Raw genomic sequence first — 17,458 nt, 5'->3', positions numbered from 1 at the left:
TGTAAATGTAAATGTAAATGAAATAACTGTTCTATCATTCAGCCTACAGTAGCAGCCAATGTGTGGTGTTCAATGTAGGCCTACATTCCATGAGACTTAAAAAAACAAAATAATAATAATAATAATATGCCATTTAGCAGACGCTTTTATCCAAAGCGACTTACAGTCATGCGTGCATACATTTTTTGTGTATGGGTGGTCCCGGGGATCGAACCCACTACCTTGGCGTTACAAGCGCCGTGCTCTACCAGCTGAGCTACAGAGGATCAAAAAACATGCAGGGCTTGACATTAACCTGTTTATCCACTTGTCCTTCTGACAAGGAGGTGACTGAAATTTTTGTTGTGTTGTTTGATGCAAGAAACCACTTGCATTATTATTATTCCCATACCATTATTACAGAGAACCAGACAAATTATGCTACCCTCTGCCTATTGGCTACTTAGCTTCTTCAAGCCTGTCTCAAAATACAACACAAGACCAAAAAAAAGCTCTTTACCTGACTTGCTTTTCAAAGATGTCTAGAAATGTGTGCTCTTGTAGGAAGCGATCACTCCCCTATTGCTGTCTACAAATGATCTATAACTAGGCTAATAACTCACTAACTAGCAAAGGATATGAACAAAATGTGCACAGATGGCTACATGCAGCTCTCGCTTTAATCTCAAAACAAGCGCATCTACTCACGACCGCTCATGCTGTAGTGTAAACACAGTCATTTGGGACACAAACACATTATCCTTTAATAACTGTTATATTAATATATAATATATATGTGTTTTATAACTTATATTAAAGCAATACTATTCTGGTTATGTAATTTATGTTACTGTTTCCAAAATGCTGTTCTGTAATCTAGAGCACAACTATAGAGTTTAATTGGCTGATGTTCCAAAGCTTTTAACAGTTTATTCACAGCACATTTAATGAAACATATTTACCATTGCTTCATTTCCATAATATGCGTGCCTTTAAAAGTATATAATTATGCATGAGTCATTAATAGGTTCAAAATTGCTCCTTGAGTGTTGAAAAAATGACATTTTAAAAAGCTTTCAATTTGTTTATATCTCTTACACGGAATTAGCACTTCAGTCTTACTGCTGGTGAAGTAGGTGTCTGATGAAGCTAGTAAACCATTGTAACTGCTGTTATTCGGAATTTGGAAGGAATAGGCATGACTCTCGCTATTATTTCCACTTGCATTGTATTGTATATAATTGAGATTGTACATCTCATATAAATCGTCATGATATACTGTAAGAGTTGGTGTGAGGTGTAACCCAGGTGCGGTGCAGGATAGACAGTAGGCAGTAGGCAGAGATGGCTAATTTTTTGGTCCCGAAGCCAGGATACAAAATAACGGACTTTACACGAAAAAGAAAGGCAGAGCAAATAAGACTCCAAAAAGCAGGCTGCAAGCCAAAATGCGAAATACTAACTGGGACTGAAATAATAACTAAACAGGGAGAACACTTCTCACGTACCTGTCCATATGTCCCGCGATCAGACACTGATTAGTACTGCTTGGCATAGTGAAACTAGCAGAGAAAACTGAGCAAGAGAACACAGGGAAGTGAGGGTATAAATACACAGGTGAACAGGTAGACACAGGTGACACCAATAGGATCATGATTAGTCCAGACTGTGAGTGAGGAGATGCCTAAGGTTGTCGGAGGATGACACCTAGTGGGTCGCTCCGGAACTGCGACCCCCTCCTGTCACAATATACACTACCAGTCAAAAGTTTAGACACACCTACTAATTCCAGGGTTTTTCTTTATTTTTACTATTTTCTACAGTGTAGAATAATAGTGAAGACATCAAAACTATTAAATAACACATATGGAATCATGTAGTAACGAAAAAAGTGTTAAACAAATCAAAATATATGTTATATTTGAGATTCTTCAAAGTAGCCACCCTTTGCCTTGATGACATTTGGCATTCTCTCAACCAGCTTCATGAGGTAGTCACCTTGAATGCATTTCAATTAACAGGTGTGCCTTTTTAAAAGTTAATTTCCTTCTTAATGTGTTTTGAGCCAATCAGTTGTGTTGTGACAAGGTAGGGGTAGTATACAGAAGATAGCCCTATTTGATAAAAGTAATTAAAATAACAAATCTGTTGTTCTTAGTATTGTTCTTTGGCCTGCAAATTAAGAAAACGTTTTGCTTCGTGACCGTAAACATCGTCTCCTCCTACTCCTAGATTATCTTGTCAAATAGTCTACCACCAGAGCAATTTTAAAGACACAAAATATGTCCGTGGTTTGCTAAATCAGATACCTTGGATACCACTTTGTCAGTTTGTGTTATTGATACTTCAGGACCCGTATTCATAAAGTGACTCATAAAGTGTATGCGTGCTTACCTAGGATCAGTTTTGGATCAGCAATCCTTATCAGAGATGCTTTGTGAATACGAGCCAGATATCTTTATTAATGTTATTAATTAATTTGTGTGTTTATATTTTATTCTAGACAACCCCAGCCTCCTCAGCCACGTCCCCGTCACTGTGCAGGTGTTGGATGTGAACGACAACCCTCCTGAAATTAACACGGACAAGGAGGTCATTGTGTGTGAGAGCTCAAGGCCAGGACAGGTGAGCATCAACTGTAGCACACACACACACAAACAAACAAACAAACACACACACACAAAACACATGCATGCACACACGAACAAACACAAACACATGCACACCTGAGACAGAAGGTGCTGAGAGCTCTGGATTATCTCCCGTCGACTCCCTTGTTGTCCTGACCACATGCATTATGCAGTGTACTGTTGTGTTTCCCCCAGCAGTTTGGACGAGAGAGAGAGAGAGAGAGAGAGAGAGAGAGAGAGAGAGAGAGAGAGAGAGAGAGAGAGAGAGAGAGAGAGAGAGAGAGAGAGAGAGAGAGAGAGAGAGAGAGAGAGAGAGAGAGAGAGAGAGAGAGAGAGGGAAAGACAGATGGGCCGGAAGAAGAGAGGGAAAGAAAACAAGGGAGACAGAGAGATAGAGAGCAAGAGAGGGGTAGCAAGCAGAGTGAGGGAGAGGGTTAATGATTACTCATTCAAAATTACTCACAGCTCATTCCAATTTGCTCTCTGTAGTTTCTTATTCATTAATATATATATATATATATTTAACCTTTATTTAACCAGGTAAGCCAGTTGAGAACAAGTTCTCATTTACAACTGAGACCTGGCCAAGATAAAGCAAAGCAGTGCGATAAAAACAACAACACAGAGTTACATATGGGGTGAAACAAAACATAAAGTCAAAAATACCACGGAAAATATATATACAGTGTGTGCAAATGTAGCAAGTTATGGAGGTAAGGCAATAAATAGGCCATAGTGCAAAATAATTACAATTAGTATTAACACTGGAATGATAGATGTGCAAGAGATGATGTGCAAAAAAGAGATACTGGGGTGCAAATGAGCAAAATAAATAACAATATGGGGATGAGGTAGTTGTGTGGGCTAATTTCAGATGGGCTGTGTACAGGTGCAGTGATCGGTAAGGTGCTCTGACAACTAATGCTTAAAGTTAGTGAGGGAGATAAGAGACTCCAGCTTCAGAGATTTTTGCAGTTCGTTCCAGTCATTGGAAGCAGAGAACTGGAAGGAATGGCGGCCAAAGGAGGTGTTGGCTTTGGGGATGACCAGTGAGATATACCTGCTGGAGCGCATTCTACGGGTGGGTGTTGCCATGGTGACCAATGAGCTAAGATAAGGCTGGGATTTGCCTAGCAGTGATTTATAGATGGCCTGGAGCCAGTGGGTTTGGCGACGAATATGTAGTGAGGACCAGCCAACAAGAGCGTACAGGTCACAGTGGTGGGTAGTATATGGGACTTTGGTGACAAAATGGATGGCACTGTGATAGACTACATCCAATTTGCTGAGTAGAGTGTTGGAGGGTATTTTGTAAATGACATCGCCAAAGTCAAGGATCGGTAGGATAGTCAGTTTTACGAAGGCATGTTTGGCAGCATGAGTGAAGGAGACTTTGTTGCGAAATAGGAAGCCGATTCTAGATTTAACTTTGGATTGGAGATGCTTAATGTGAGTCTGGAAGGAGAGTTTACAGTCTAACCAGACACCTAGGTATTTGTAGTTGTCCACATACTCTAGGTCAGACCCATCGAGAGTAGTGATTCTAGTCGGGTGGGCGGGTGCCAGCAGCGTTCGATTGAAGAGCATGCATTTAGTTTTACTTGTGTTTAAGAGCAGTTGGAGGCTACGGAAGGAGTGTTGTATGGCATTGAAGCTCGTTTGGAGGTTTGTTAACACAGTGTCCAATGAAGGGCCAGATGTATACAAAATGGTGTCGTCTGCGTAGAGGTGGATCTGAGAATCACCAGCAGCAAGAGCGACATCATTGATATATACAGAGAAAAGAGTCGGCCCAAGAATTGAACCCTGTGGCACACCCATAGAGACTGCCATAGGTCCAGACAACAGGCCCTCCGATTTGACACATTGAACTCTATCTGAGAAGTAGTTGGTGAACCAGGCGAGGCAGTCATTTGAGAAACCAAGGCTATTTAGTCTGCCAATAAGAATGCGGTGGTTGACAGAGTCGAAAGCCTTGGCCAGGTCGATGAAGACGGCTGCACAGTACTGTCTATTATCGATCGCGGTTATAATATTGTTTAGGACCTTGAGCGTGGCTGAATGAAGAATACTGCAGAGATTTTGGACAATCACCAAGCAGGGGTGGACCGGTGGAGGTGCGGGGGTGCAATATAGCCATATAGCTAATGCTTCTTTAAGAATGGGTTTAATAGTGTCACCATTCCTACAGAAACTTGAATGAAATAAGATAACTGCATCTGTTTGTTTTTTGTTTTTTTTGGGGGGGCGGGGATTAGAAAGTTTGTTAGAGAGTTTGAAAAAAAGGAACGCTGTATATCAAATAACAAAATATAAAACAGAAGCTATTAAAACTGTTGATAACTTGTCGATTACGATCTAAAGAAGAGATTTTATGGAAAATGAACTGCCAAATTTGCAAAGATATGTCAAGGTGGATAGTTACGGTACACACAGTTTTATAAGTGGTCCATATTTAGGGAGCAGCAGACTACAAAAACACAGTTAACAAGCACTTTTAGTCCAATATAGATTTCTTAATACCTTACATGTCGGCAGATAAGGTAATAGGTTGGCAGTCAAAGCGGTAGCAGTTTTGGGCAGCTCAAAGATTCTGCCTTATGCCACATCAAAGTGTTACCCACAGTTGCAGGGTCAGCCTCTTACCAATTAAGGGTAACAAGCTGACACTAGTGGCAGAAGGGTCGCCTATGAGAGCCTTTGATACCAACTCACACTGGCTGGGAGGCTGTAGCAGCACGTTCTAGAATTTATAGGCCCTCAACAATATGGCTTCCATCACATAAAGAAATGGATGGTGGAGGAAATATACAGATGGTTGCTGGAGAGAAATGTTTGATATAACGGGCTACATCTGAAATGGCACCCTATTTTTTATATAGTGCACTACTTTTGACCAGAGCCCTATTGACCAGAGCCCTATTGACCAGAACCCTATTGACCCTGGTCAAAAGTAGTGCATAGGGTGCCATTTCAGACACAGTCAGGGTATTTGTGTAGTCGATGATGCATGACGCATAGGTCAGATTTATGTGTATATTGGATGTGATCAGAATAACTAAATTAAACTGTGGATTATTTTACTGCAAATGTTCTGTGGTTCTCATCATTGTTGATTATTGAGCGCTGAACTTTTGATGTTCCTTTGTTAGCTATGCATGAACGTACTGTATAGCAGACAATGAAATATGCATGGTTTTTGGTTTGCACTGTTCTTCATATGAAAACAGGTCATGATTCATTATTAGTTCGCTATTGGTATATTCTCCTCTTGTTGTTCTCTCCTGATATATAACAGGTGATTCAGACTATGACTGCAGTGGATAAGGATGACTTTGCAAACGGACAGCGATTCTCCTTCTCGTTGCCGAGCGGAATCCCTGTCAACCCCAACTTCACCCTCAAGGACAACGAAGGTATTTATTGCATTCAATATCGTCTGTGTGCATTTCTTATGAATTTCTCTAGCTCTGCCCTATGGCTAAATCTCCACCCAGGGTTTCACATTCAACCACTCAATACCAGATACCCTCAGATACTGTACCTGTGAGGTGTAAATATGAATCTTTTGATTGTCGATCCGATGACAGTTAGGCACTGTTGGCATTTCAGGGACAAAAATATTTCACAAAACAGAGTGCCAATGAGGGGTTGGAATGGAATGTTTGGTACCTTTGTTGTTGTCTAACGGATTACCTGCTCTAGTCCTTGCCTCTCTTCCTACACCACTCTACCACATGCCTAATTGTATTGTGTACTAGGCACTAAGGCTGAGTGAGTGGTGAATGGTTACCATGGCAACTGTCAGCCAGCAGTGAGTCTCAGGTGGATATAACAGTACAGGTGCTATCTTGAACCTAAAAGGGTTATTTGGCTGTCCCCATAGGAGAACCCTTTAAAGAACCCTTGTTGGTTCCAGGTAGAACCCTTTTGGTTCCAAGTAGAACCGTTTTGGGTTCCATGTAGAACTGATTCCACAGAGAGTTCTACATGGAACTTAAAATGGTTCTAGATGGAACCAAAAAAGGTTTCACCTGGAACCTAAAAGGGTTCTCCTTCGGGGACAGCCGAATAACCCTTTTGGAACCCTTTTTTCTAAGAGTGTAGGCTACTTAACTTAGCTAAGACCCCCAGGTACACTCTCTGCCGTGGACGGTAGACCCCATAGGTAGGTAGCCCTGGGAGAGAAGAGTTCACAGATCTCTGGATGGATCCGAGGAAGAAAGAGGAAGAGGAAAAAGGAAAATAAAATCTATGTGATAATAGCAGATAAGGCTGTTGAGCCCTTATAGTGCCTTAGGTCCGCACCACCAACCTCCTCTGTCCACCTTCCAATTATACAGCCCAGAGATTGGGAATATGTTCCAATTTGGCTTTTGTCAAAAGTAGTGCAATATAAAGGGAATAGGGCGCCATTTAGGATGCAGCCCTTATAGTACCTTAGGTCCACACCGCCAGCCTCCGCTGTCCACCTTCCCATTACAGCTCAGAGACTGGTTTTACCGTGTTTGTCCAAGTGGCACTCACAGACCCTCCTCACCTCCTTTTAACCTACCTTCCCGGGAGATGGTTAGGTCAACAACCACAAGTGCTGAGTGTATAGTGTCGAGGCCAAAAGTGCTCAAAATGTGTCCATGTATAAACTACTACAACTGCCAAAATTCTGCATTTTGACATGTCCCTCTGTGCATGCTCTGTAACTTCTAGGAAGTTTTTTTCCCACTTAACATTTTCACCATCATTATAAAGCCCTAGTTATTTTGTTGCTTGGACAAAGTCATTTCTGAAGATTGTTATTTATTTATAATAATAATAATATAATTCATGTGATAAGTGATTAATTTACGTCAACCCTGTTACATGAACTGAACTCTCGTTTTAATATGGTGAAACTATTCCCTTTTTAAAAAATGTTTTGAAAATAAATAATAGTCAAATAATAGTGTAAAGCGGGTAGCTGGTTTTACTCTTTTTGGCAATTTTCTGGTATTTACTGGTGGAAAACTGAGCGGGTCGAGCATAACACGTCAACCCTGTTACCCATAGGTATAATGGCTAGTAATGTTATAACAATAAAAAATAAAAGTAAATGTTTGATTTCAATTGCCACCCCCTGTTGCACACAACAAGCTTTATGGCTGATTTAAGATGAAATTGTCAACGCTGTTAGAGTCAACACTATTACTTTATTTAGCCTCTTGCGATGGGATTTTTTTGTTTTTTTATGAAGTGTAAAATTAAGTTGAACCTGTGCTCTTTATGGCAGAATGTTAAAATGAGGTGAAATCAAAAAGTTTTTTTCCCCCACCAAGTTACTCTTCTCAAAAGGCACCGCATTGATGGAATGACCCTGTTCTTAACAAATCTAAATCTTTGGTTTAGTGTTTCTGTACTGTATCTATATGGACTTTAAAACAAATTAAGTCCTTTGGCCTCATTTTGACCCCAGACAAAAACACCTAATTCCACCTATAGTAATTTTCTGGAGACATAATTAGAAGTTATCCATACCACCAGAGGGTGGAGGTGGACCTGTATCAGTGATTTTGACTAGAGAGACAGATCACCTGCAGAGATGGAGCACCTTATGGGATCGCCTATGGTTATGACTGGTTAAAATCACATCCAATATACACATTAAATTACCCCCTAAATATGCTTAGTTGCAGTCATTACAGCTCATTAAAGTATATCAGTGGTATGAATACTTGGTAGAACTGTAGTACAGAAACCAGCTACCCTCTGAATGTACACATAGTCCTATATTGGTGTGTATCCTCAGAAAAATTGTTATTTTATGAAAATGATTTATAAATACCAGAATTCCTATACTATCCTCTAATATTATTGGTGTACAACTTGTTAAATATGTTGGGCGCTATATCATTTGGTTTAAAGTAACTTAAAGGATTTGGGCATGCTTTTTGAAGCATGCTGCCATAGTCCTTACCACTCCCATTGTTTCACTAACAACAACGCTAATGCTGGCTGTGGGTTTAGTAAATAAAGAAAACTTAGCCGTATGTTTGCTCAATGTCTCTGCAGATACTTTTTGAAGTGAATTGAATCACTCCTTGTCAATAAAATTAAGTATTTTTCTAATTTTGGTGTAAGAATTTGACCTTAATTGACTCGCCTGGATAAATAAATAAAATACCATTTGTTTTTACCACATAAATATGACAAAATGTATATTTTCTTCAAAATTCAGAAAACGAAATGATACAATAATAACATTATTGTAAATAAGCTTTTCAGTACTAACGTAGATTGTACTTTGGAAATACACTGCACATTATATAAAGGAAAAATGTATATTTCCGTTTTACAGAATATGCAAATTAACTGTAATTTTGCTAAAATAACAGTCTGTTTTGGTCTTTTGTTTTTCAGATAACAGCAATGTTTTGATAAGAAATAAAGTTGATAGTTTGCTGTGATTATAGTTTTTTCCAATAGTTTCTTCTTGGGATCTAAATGAACCCAGTTGGTAATCAATGCATGTAAAATATGTTGGTAGTTTGAGGGTTAAAATGTGGCTGAACTCACCATGGTTTCCTGCTGCTCATTAAAGGGATAGTTCATCCAAATTACAACATTTTACATTGGTTTCCTTAACATGTACGCAGTCTACGGACAAGGTATGACAGCAAATCCATGCTTTGATTAAGTTTCCCTGGCACTGTTTCCACACGCTAATGTTTTAGTATTTGTGGCACAAATCCCATTCCAGTTAAGGGACCGATATTAACATTTTCCGCGCATCGTCCAGCTGTTTCTCCATGCATGACAATACTCCCTAGGCATTACCATCCCGTGTTAGTGGGCAATTGGGCATGATCGAAATCAAAACCCACCCTCAAATATCCAATGGCTCTAGGCAGGGCTCTAAAGTGTGACTAATTCAAAATATTTTGTTGTGCGACCAGGAGTTTTATTTTGGGAGCACTGTGCGACTATGAAAACAATCTCCCAGATAATAATTGTTGTAATGATAAGGCTTCGCTGTACTGTTGTGTCCGAGTGCACTGGATAAACAGGCAAGAACGGCTTGCTTCTAACTCAACCAGGTCAAAAGATCTGATCAATATTACTGGTGCAACAATTTTATCTTCCTATAGCGGATCTCCGGGACTGCATTTTACATTCATAAACCATGTTGTGGGCCGTTCTAAAACTACTCGCACATCGACGTTGTTAACCGTCAACATTTTAGCTTTTATAATAAACAAATTAATTTACAGTGTTACATATTAGTTTCTGGGGCACAACATCTGCTTCAAAAGGGATTGGTGGAAGTCATTTTGGCAAAACAGTTTTTTCCCACATTCATGTAATGATGGCACCGAAGCAGAAAAATGTAGCACACATTTGGCATGCCAAAGCTTGTTGTGCTAATTACATACGCCACCAACTATCACGTTTCAGGAGAAGACCCAGATGCAGACAGTGTTGAAGTAACAAAAGTTTATTACAAAAACAGGAGGCAGGCAAATGACAGGTCAACGGCAGGCAGAGGTTAGTAATCCAGATCAGAGTCCAAAAGGTACAGAACGGCAGGCAGGCTCAGGGTCAGGGCAGGCAGAATGGTCAAAACCGGGAAAACTAGAAAACAGGAACTAGAGAAAGACAGGAGCAAGGGGAAAAGTGCTGGTAGACCCTGACAAAAGAAAACAAACTTACAACAGACAAACAGAGAACACAGGTATAAATACACTGGGGATAATGGGGAAGATGGGTGACACCTGGAGGGGGGTGGAGACAATCACAAAGACAGGTGAAACAGATCAGGGTGTGACACCAACAAAGGTGATGGATACAATTTTGGATTTTAACTTTCCTGACTGGAACAGTCACTCAATACTGGAATATAAAATGAGGTAGCAATGCAGTGTGTGGGCTGAACCGGAAAACGAGGGTGCGTGGCTTTTGACAATTCAGTAACGTTATGGGGTGCATGTCGAACTGACTGTCAGCTGGCTAAAGATCGTGTGTGTGGTGTAACATTACTGATTCAAATAACCCATGGAATGTCAGAATACAATTATAGGGATTATATTCATTATAGGTTTAATAGATGGAAGCTAGTTTGAATTGCTGATCGCCTCTTTTAGGAGCAGGTAGCACAAATGTATTGCTTCATGCTAATGCTAGCTAGGTAGGGTTTTACATTTTGGTAGGGGCGTGTCAGTTCTAGCTAGGTGGCTGTCACTGGCTAGAAATCGTGTGTGTGTTGTACTGATGAAAAGAAACCATCAGATTTAAATTTCGGAATATAATTCATTATAGCACTAACAGATTGAAGTTAGTATCAATTGCAGATCTCTTCTTATGGAAGCCGGTAGCATTGTTACTCTATGCTCGTTAGCTAGCTAGCTAATTAATTATGTTCTCAGATCTACTTTGCTAGCTAGTTCTTACCATTGTCTGTGTGTCTGCGTTTCAGAGCAAGTTCAACCATCATTTTCCCCCGGGAATGCTGTGCCATGATGTTGTGTCCCTAGATTAGCAATGTATGTGAGTGTAGCTGTTAGTCCGTCTCATACAGGTTCGATTGAATCACTCTCAGAATAAAATTATATGATACCAAGGTAAAAGGCAGTAACTGCAGCCAAGGGCAGGTTAAAACTTTTTGCAGTTACTGCTAATGTGACCCTCGTTTTCTCCAAAACACAATACAATAGAGGCAGGATACTTGTCCACATGATTAAGCATCTACAGTTGAAGTCGGAAGTTTACATACACCTTAGCCAAATACATTTAAACTCCGTTTTTCACAATTCCTGACATTTAATCCTAGTAAAAATTCCCTGTCTTAGGTCAGTTAGGATCACCACTTTATTTTAAGAATGTGAAATGTCAGAATGATAGTAGAGAGAATTATTTATTTAAGCTTTTATTTCTTTCTCTTATTTGGTAGCAATGCCTTTAAATTGTTTAACTTGGATCAAATGTTTCAGGTAGCCTTCCGCAAGCTTCCCACAATAAGTTGGGTGAATTTTGGCCCATTCTTCCTGACAGAGCTGGTGTAACTGAGTCAGGTTTGTATGCCTCCTTGCTCGCACATGCTTTTTCAGTTCTGCCCACAAATTTTCTATAGGATTGAGGTCAGGGCTTTGTGATGGCCACTCCAATACATTGACTTTATTGTCCTTAAGCCATTTCTCCACAACTTTGGAAGTATGCTTGGGGTCATTGTCCATTTGGAAGACCAATTTGCAACCAAGCTTTAACTTCCTGACTGATGTCTTGAAATGTTGCTTCAATATCTCCACATAATTTTCCTTCCTCATGATGCCATCTATTTTGTGAAGTGCACCAGTTCCTCCTGCAGCAAAGCACACCCATAGCATGATGCTGCCACCCCCGTGCTTCACGGTTGGGATGGTGTTCTTCGGCTTGCAAGCATTCCCCCTTTTTCCTCCAAACATAACGATGGTCAATATGGCCAAACTGTTCTATTTTTGTTTCATCAGACCAGAGAACATTTCTCCAAAAAGTACAATCTTTGTCCCCATGTGCAGTTGCAAACCGTAGTATGGCTTTTTAATGGCGGTTTTGGAGCAGTGGCTTCTTCCTTGCTGAGAGGCCTTTCAGGTTATGTTGATATAGGACTCGTTCTACTGTGGATATAGATACTTTTGTACCTGTTTCCTCCAGCATCTTCACAAGGTCCTTTGCTGTTCTTCTGGGATTTATTTGCACTTTTCGCACCAAAGTACGTTCATCTCTAGGAGATAGAATGCGTCTCCTTCCTGAGCGGTATGACGGCTTCTAGGTCCCATGGTGTTTATACTTGCGTACTATTGTTTTTACAGATGAATGTGGTACCTTCAGGCATTTGGAAATTGCTCCCAAGGATGAACCAGACTTGTGGAAGTCTGCAATTTTTGGACTGATTTCTTTTGATTTTCCCATGATGTCAAGCAAAGAGGCACTGAGTTTGAAGGTAGGCCTTGTAATACATCCACAGGTACACCTCCAATTGACTCAAATGATGTCAATTAGCCTATCAGAAGCTTCTAAAGCCCTGACATCATTTTCTGGAATTTTCCAAGCTGTTTAAAGGCACAGTAAACTTAGTGTATGTACATTTCTGACCCACTGGAATTGTGATACAGTGAATTATAAGTGAAATAATCTGTCTGTAAACAATTCTTGGAAAAATTACTTGTGTCATGCCAAAACTATAGTTTGTTAACAAGAAATGTGTGGAGTGGTTGAAAAACGAGTTTTAATGACTCCAACCTAAGTGTATGTAAACTTTCAACTTCAACTGTATTTAATGTAGCAAAAATGACATTAACTCATTTTCGACCAAATGAGCAGTTACTGCCTTTTTGCTTGGTAGAGCAGTATTTCTGTCTGTAATAAAAACTCATTCTGATTGGCTGGGCCTGGCTCCCAAGTGGGTGGGCCTATACCCTCCCTGGCCCACCCATGGCTGCGCCCCGGCCCAGTAATGTGAAATCCATAGATAAGGGCCTAATTAATGTATTTCAATTGACTAATTCCCTTGTATGAACTGTAACTCAGTAAAATTGTTGCATGTTATGTTTTTATTTTTATTCAGTATACATACAGCTGGAAATAACTTTTGGATATCAGAGTGACGGTAACTCACCATTATTCCGACCAGAAATATGACTTTCCCGAAATGGATCCTTTGTTCGTACCCCCCAAGGCAATTTAACTTATCCCAGAGGCTGCTCCAAGACGCCGCTGGCAGAGAAGAGGTATTCGGAGTGGACTTCTAGTCCGATTCAAGATGCGTGCACACCATCCACCACTTCCAAGTATATTACTAGCTAATATTCAGTCCCTAGACAATAAAGTAGATGAGTTCAGGGCAAGGATCTCCTTCCAGAGAGACATCAGGGACTGTAACATACTCTGTTTTCATGGAATCATGGCTCTCTCCAGATAAACTGTCCCCATATATACAGCCAGCTGGGTTCTCAGTACATCGCGCAGACAGGAATAAAGATCTCTCTGGGAAGAAGAAAGGCGGAGGTGTATGTTTCATGATTAACTACTCATGGTGTGATTGTGATAACGTACAGGAACTCAAGTGCTTTTGTTCACCCGAACTAGAATACCTCACAATCAAATGCCGACCGCATTACTTCCCAAGATAATTCAATTTGGTTATAGTCACAGCCGTGTATATTCCCCCTCAAGCCGATACCACGACAGCCCTCAAGGAACTACACTGGAAAACTGGAAACCACATATCCTGAGGCCGCATTTATTGTAGATGGGGATTTTAACAAGCAAATCTGAGGAAAATGCAACTGAAGTTCTATCAACACATTGCCTGTAGTACTCGTGCTTCAAAAACTCTCGACCATTGTTACTCTCCCTTCCGGGATGGCTACAAGGCACTCCCCCGCCCTCCTTTCGGCAAATCAGATCACGACTCTATTCTGCTCCTCCCTTCCTATAGGCAGAAACTCAAACAGGAAGTACCCATGCTAAGATCTATTCAACGCTGGTCTGACCAATCGGAATCCATGCTTCAAGATTGTTTTGATCACGCAGACTGGGATATGTTCCAGGTTGCCTCTGAGAATAACATTGACGTATACACTGACACGGTGACTGAGTTCATCAGGAAGTGTATAGGGAATGTTGTTCCCACTGTGACTATTAAAACCTACCCAAACCAAAAATCGTGGATAGATGGCAGCATTCGCGCGAAATTGAAATCGCGAACCATTGCATTTAACCACGGCAAGGTGACTGGGAATATGGTTGAATACAAACAGTGCAGTTATGCCCTCCGTAAGGCAATCAAACAGGAAAAACGTCCGTACAGAGACAAAGTGTAGTTGCAATTCAACGGCTCAGACACAAGACGTATGTGGCAGGGACTCCAGACAATCACGGATTACAAAGGGAAAACCAGCCACGTCGCTGACACTGATGTCTTGCTCCCTGTCAAGCTAAACACCTTCTTCGCATGCTTTGAGGAAAACACAGTGCTGCCGACACGGGCTAATCCCGAGGACTTTGAGCTCTCGTTCTTCGTGGCCGACGTGAGTAAGACATTATTACTGCACTATTGGAGCTAGGAAAACAAGCATTTCACTACACCTGCAATAACATCTGCTAAATATGTGTAGGTGACCAATACAATTGTATTTTATTTTGATCCCAGTTATGTTCCAAATGGGTCCTTATAGAGTAGACACAACATGGCTGTGTCCCCATATTCCCTATATAGTGCACTACTTTTGACCAGAACCCTATGGGCCCCCAAAATACATATTTTATGTTGTGATTAATGTTGCAACATTTCATTAACAATGAATACGAGAAGGAGGCGTATAACTCAGCAGTGCGATGCACACAATGCAATACAAAATGCAATCGGGAGATGCGGTATCCAGGATTGGCCTTGAATAATGCTGGTAAAAAAAACAAGATAAACAGGCACGCCTTCCCGATGCTAACATTACAATTATTAAACATTACATCCCTCTGATCCCAGTTTGCTGTGCCACATCATTGTGATGACATTTGATGTTCATTATTGTTAATTAACTAGAAGGCTATGTTCTCTAAACAACCCAGTTATATTAATAGATCAATAGATTTGTGAAGGCATATTTCTGGATCCAGTTTGCATACAGAATAGTTTTTATTATTCCAAGCTAATCAGCTCGCTAATAGGCAATGCTGTCAAGCCGTTGATATTTGGGAATTTTAATAAGCGACTTGTCATTCATACAGCAACTTGCTGTGGTGCTCTATTTCTATTTAACATTTGAGACACGATTATCTGGTATAGCATTGGGAGTATTCATGCCATAAAGTACTGTATAATCCATGGACTACTATGCACAATAATATTCTAAACCAGATTTTTCTTTTGACTATTAAACCAGGGTTAGCAGTGTTGTAGTGGTAAAAAAATAAGGGCGGTAAACTCTGATCGCCGGTCGCAGTGAAAAAAGTAATGCTCCCTATACTTAAAAACATTTTTCCACAAAAGGTGGGTACTGGTACCTTACAGTGTTCCGTACACATTTTGCAATGAAAACTAATGGGACTGTAACGACTGTGTTGGCATCAAAATGTATTTATATTCAAGAGTTGATTGACATGGTAATGGACCAATAGTATTCAAGAAAATATGAAAAGAACTGACCCCTCTGACGCTGTGCGTTACATTGTGACGTGTCACGACGTAACGTACGCCACGCGTTATGCAACTCATTGTGTGCCGTACAGCGTCTTTCCACCAGGGGGTAGCGCTTCTCTCGCAGATTAAAACATGCTTAACCATATACACTTGTAAGAAACCTTAATTATTCATGATTTTCGTTTAAATGAGCATTAGTATTAATATTATTATGGCTAACATTAAACATATTTTTCATGAGTAGGGTGCTAATACAGTGGGGGAAAAAAGTATTTAGTCAGCCACCAATTGTGCAAGTTCTCCCACCTAAAAAGATGAGAGAGGCCTGTAATTTTCATCATAGGTACACGTCAACTATGACAGACAAATTGAGATTTTTTTTCTCCAGAAAATCACATTGTAGGATTTTTAATGAATTTATTTGCAAATTATGGTGGAAAATAAGTATTTGGTCACCTACAAACAAGCAAGATTTCAGGCTCTCACAGACCTGTAACTTCTTTAAGAGGCTCCTCTGTCCTCCACTCGTTACCTGTATTAATGGCACCTGTTTGAACTTGTTACCAGTATAAAAGACACCTGTCCACAACCTCAAACAGTCACACTCCAAACTCCACTATGGCCAAGACCAAAGAGCTGTCAAATGGCACCAGAAACAAAATTGTAGACCTGCACCAGGCTGGGTAGACTGAATCTGCAATAGGTAATCAGCTTGGTTTGAAGAAATCAACTGTGGGAGCAATTATTAGGAAATGGAAGACATACAAGACAACTGATAATCTCCCTCGATCTGGGGCTCCACGCAAGGTCTCACCCCGTGGGGTCAAAATGATCACAAGAACGGTGAGCAAAAATCCCAGAACCACACGGGGGGACCTAGTGAATGACCTGCAGAGAGCTGGGACCATAGTAACAAAGACTACCATCAGTAACACACTACGCCGCCAGGGACTCATCCTGCAGTGCCAGACGTGTCCCCCTGCTTAAGCCAGTACATGTCCAGGCCCGTCTGAATTTGATAGAGTGCATTTGGATGATCCAGAAGAGGATTGGTAGAATATCATATGGTCAGATGAAACCAAAATATAACTTTTTGGTAAAAACTCAACTCGTCGTGTTTGGAGGACAAAGAATGCTGAGTTGCATCCAAAAACACCATACCTACTGTGAAGCATGGGGGTGGAAACATCATGCTTTGGGGCTGTTTTTCTGCAAAGGGACCAGGACGACTGATCCGTGTAAAGGAAAGAATGAATGGGGCCATGTATCGTGAGATTTTGAGTGAAAACCTCCTTCCATCAGCAAGGGCATTGAAGATGAAACGTGGCTGGGTCTTTCAGCATGACAATGATCCCAAACACACCGCCCGGGCAACGAAGGAGTGGCTTCGTAAGAAGCATTTCAAGGTCCTGGAGTGGCCTAGCCAGTCTCCAGATCTCAACCCCATAGAAAATCTTTGGAGGGAGTTGAAAGTCTGTGTTACCCAGCGACAGCCCCAAAACATCACTGCTCTAGAGGAGATCTGCATGGAGGAATGGGCCAAAATACCAGCAACAGTGTGTGAAAACCTTGTGAAGACTTACAGAAAACGTTTGACCTGTGTCATTGCCAACAAATGGTATATAACAAAGTATTGAGAAACTGTTGTTATTGACCAAATACTTATTTTCCACCATAATTTGCAAATAAATTCATAAAAAAT

The 17,458-nt window shown here is 40.6% G+C and overlaps 1 protein-coding gene across 3 annotated transcripts in view; it reads left to right on the top strand.

The window, feature by feature from the left end:
* The window catches only part of LOC121569813 (cadherin-18-like), a 346,107-nt gene that overhangs the window by 312,746 nt on the left and 15,903 nt on the right, over positions 1 to 17,458 (top strand). For all 3 annotated transcript variants that reach the window (XM_041881031.2, XM_041881032.1, XM_041881033.2), the window contains 2 exons: positions 2,483 to 2,604; positions 5,908 to 6,025. In XM_041881031.2, the coding sequence (XP_041736965.1) occupies positions 2,483 to 2,604; positions 5,908 to 6,025 (240 nt within the window). The remainder of the gene's footprint in view (positions 1 to 2,482; positions 2,605 to 5,907; positions 6,026 to 17,458) is intronic.

Source organism: Coregonus clupeaformis, chromosome 7, assembly GCF_020615455.1.
Source record: "Coregonus clupeaformis isolate EN_2021a chromosome 7, ASM2061545v1, whole genome shotgun sequence".
Lineage (NCBI taxonomy): Eukaryota > Metazoa > Chordata > Actinopteri > Salmoniformes > Salmonidae > Coregonus > Coregonus clupeaformis.
Note: the sequence above shows the minus strand (reverse complement) of the source record. Positions and strands in the feature narration are given on the sequence as shown.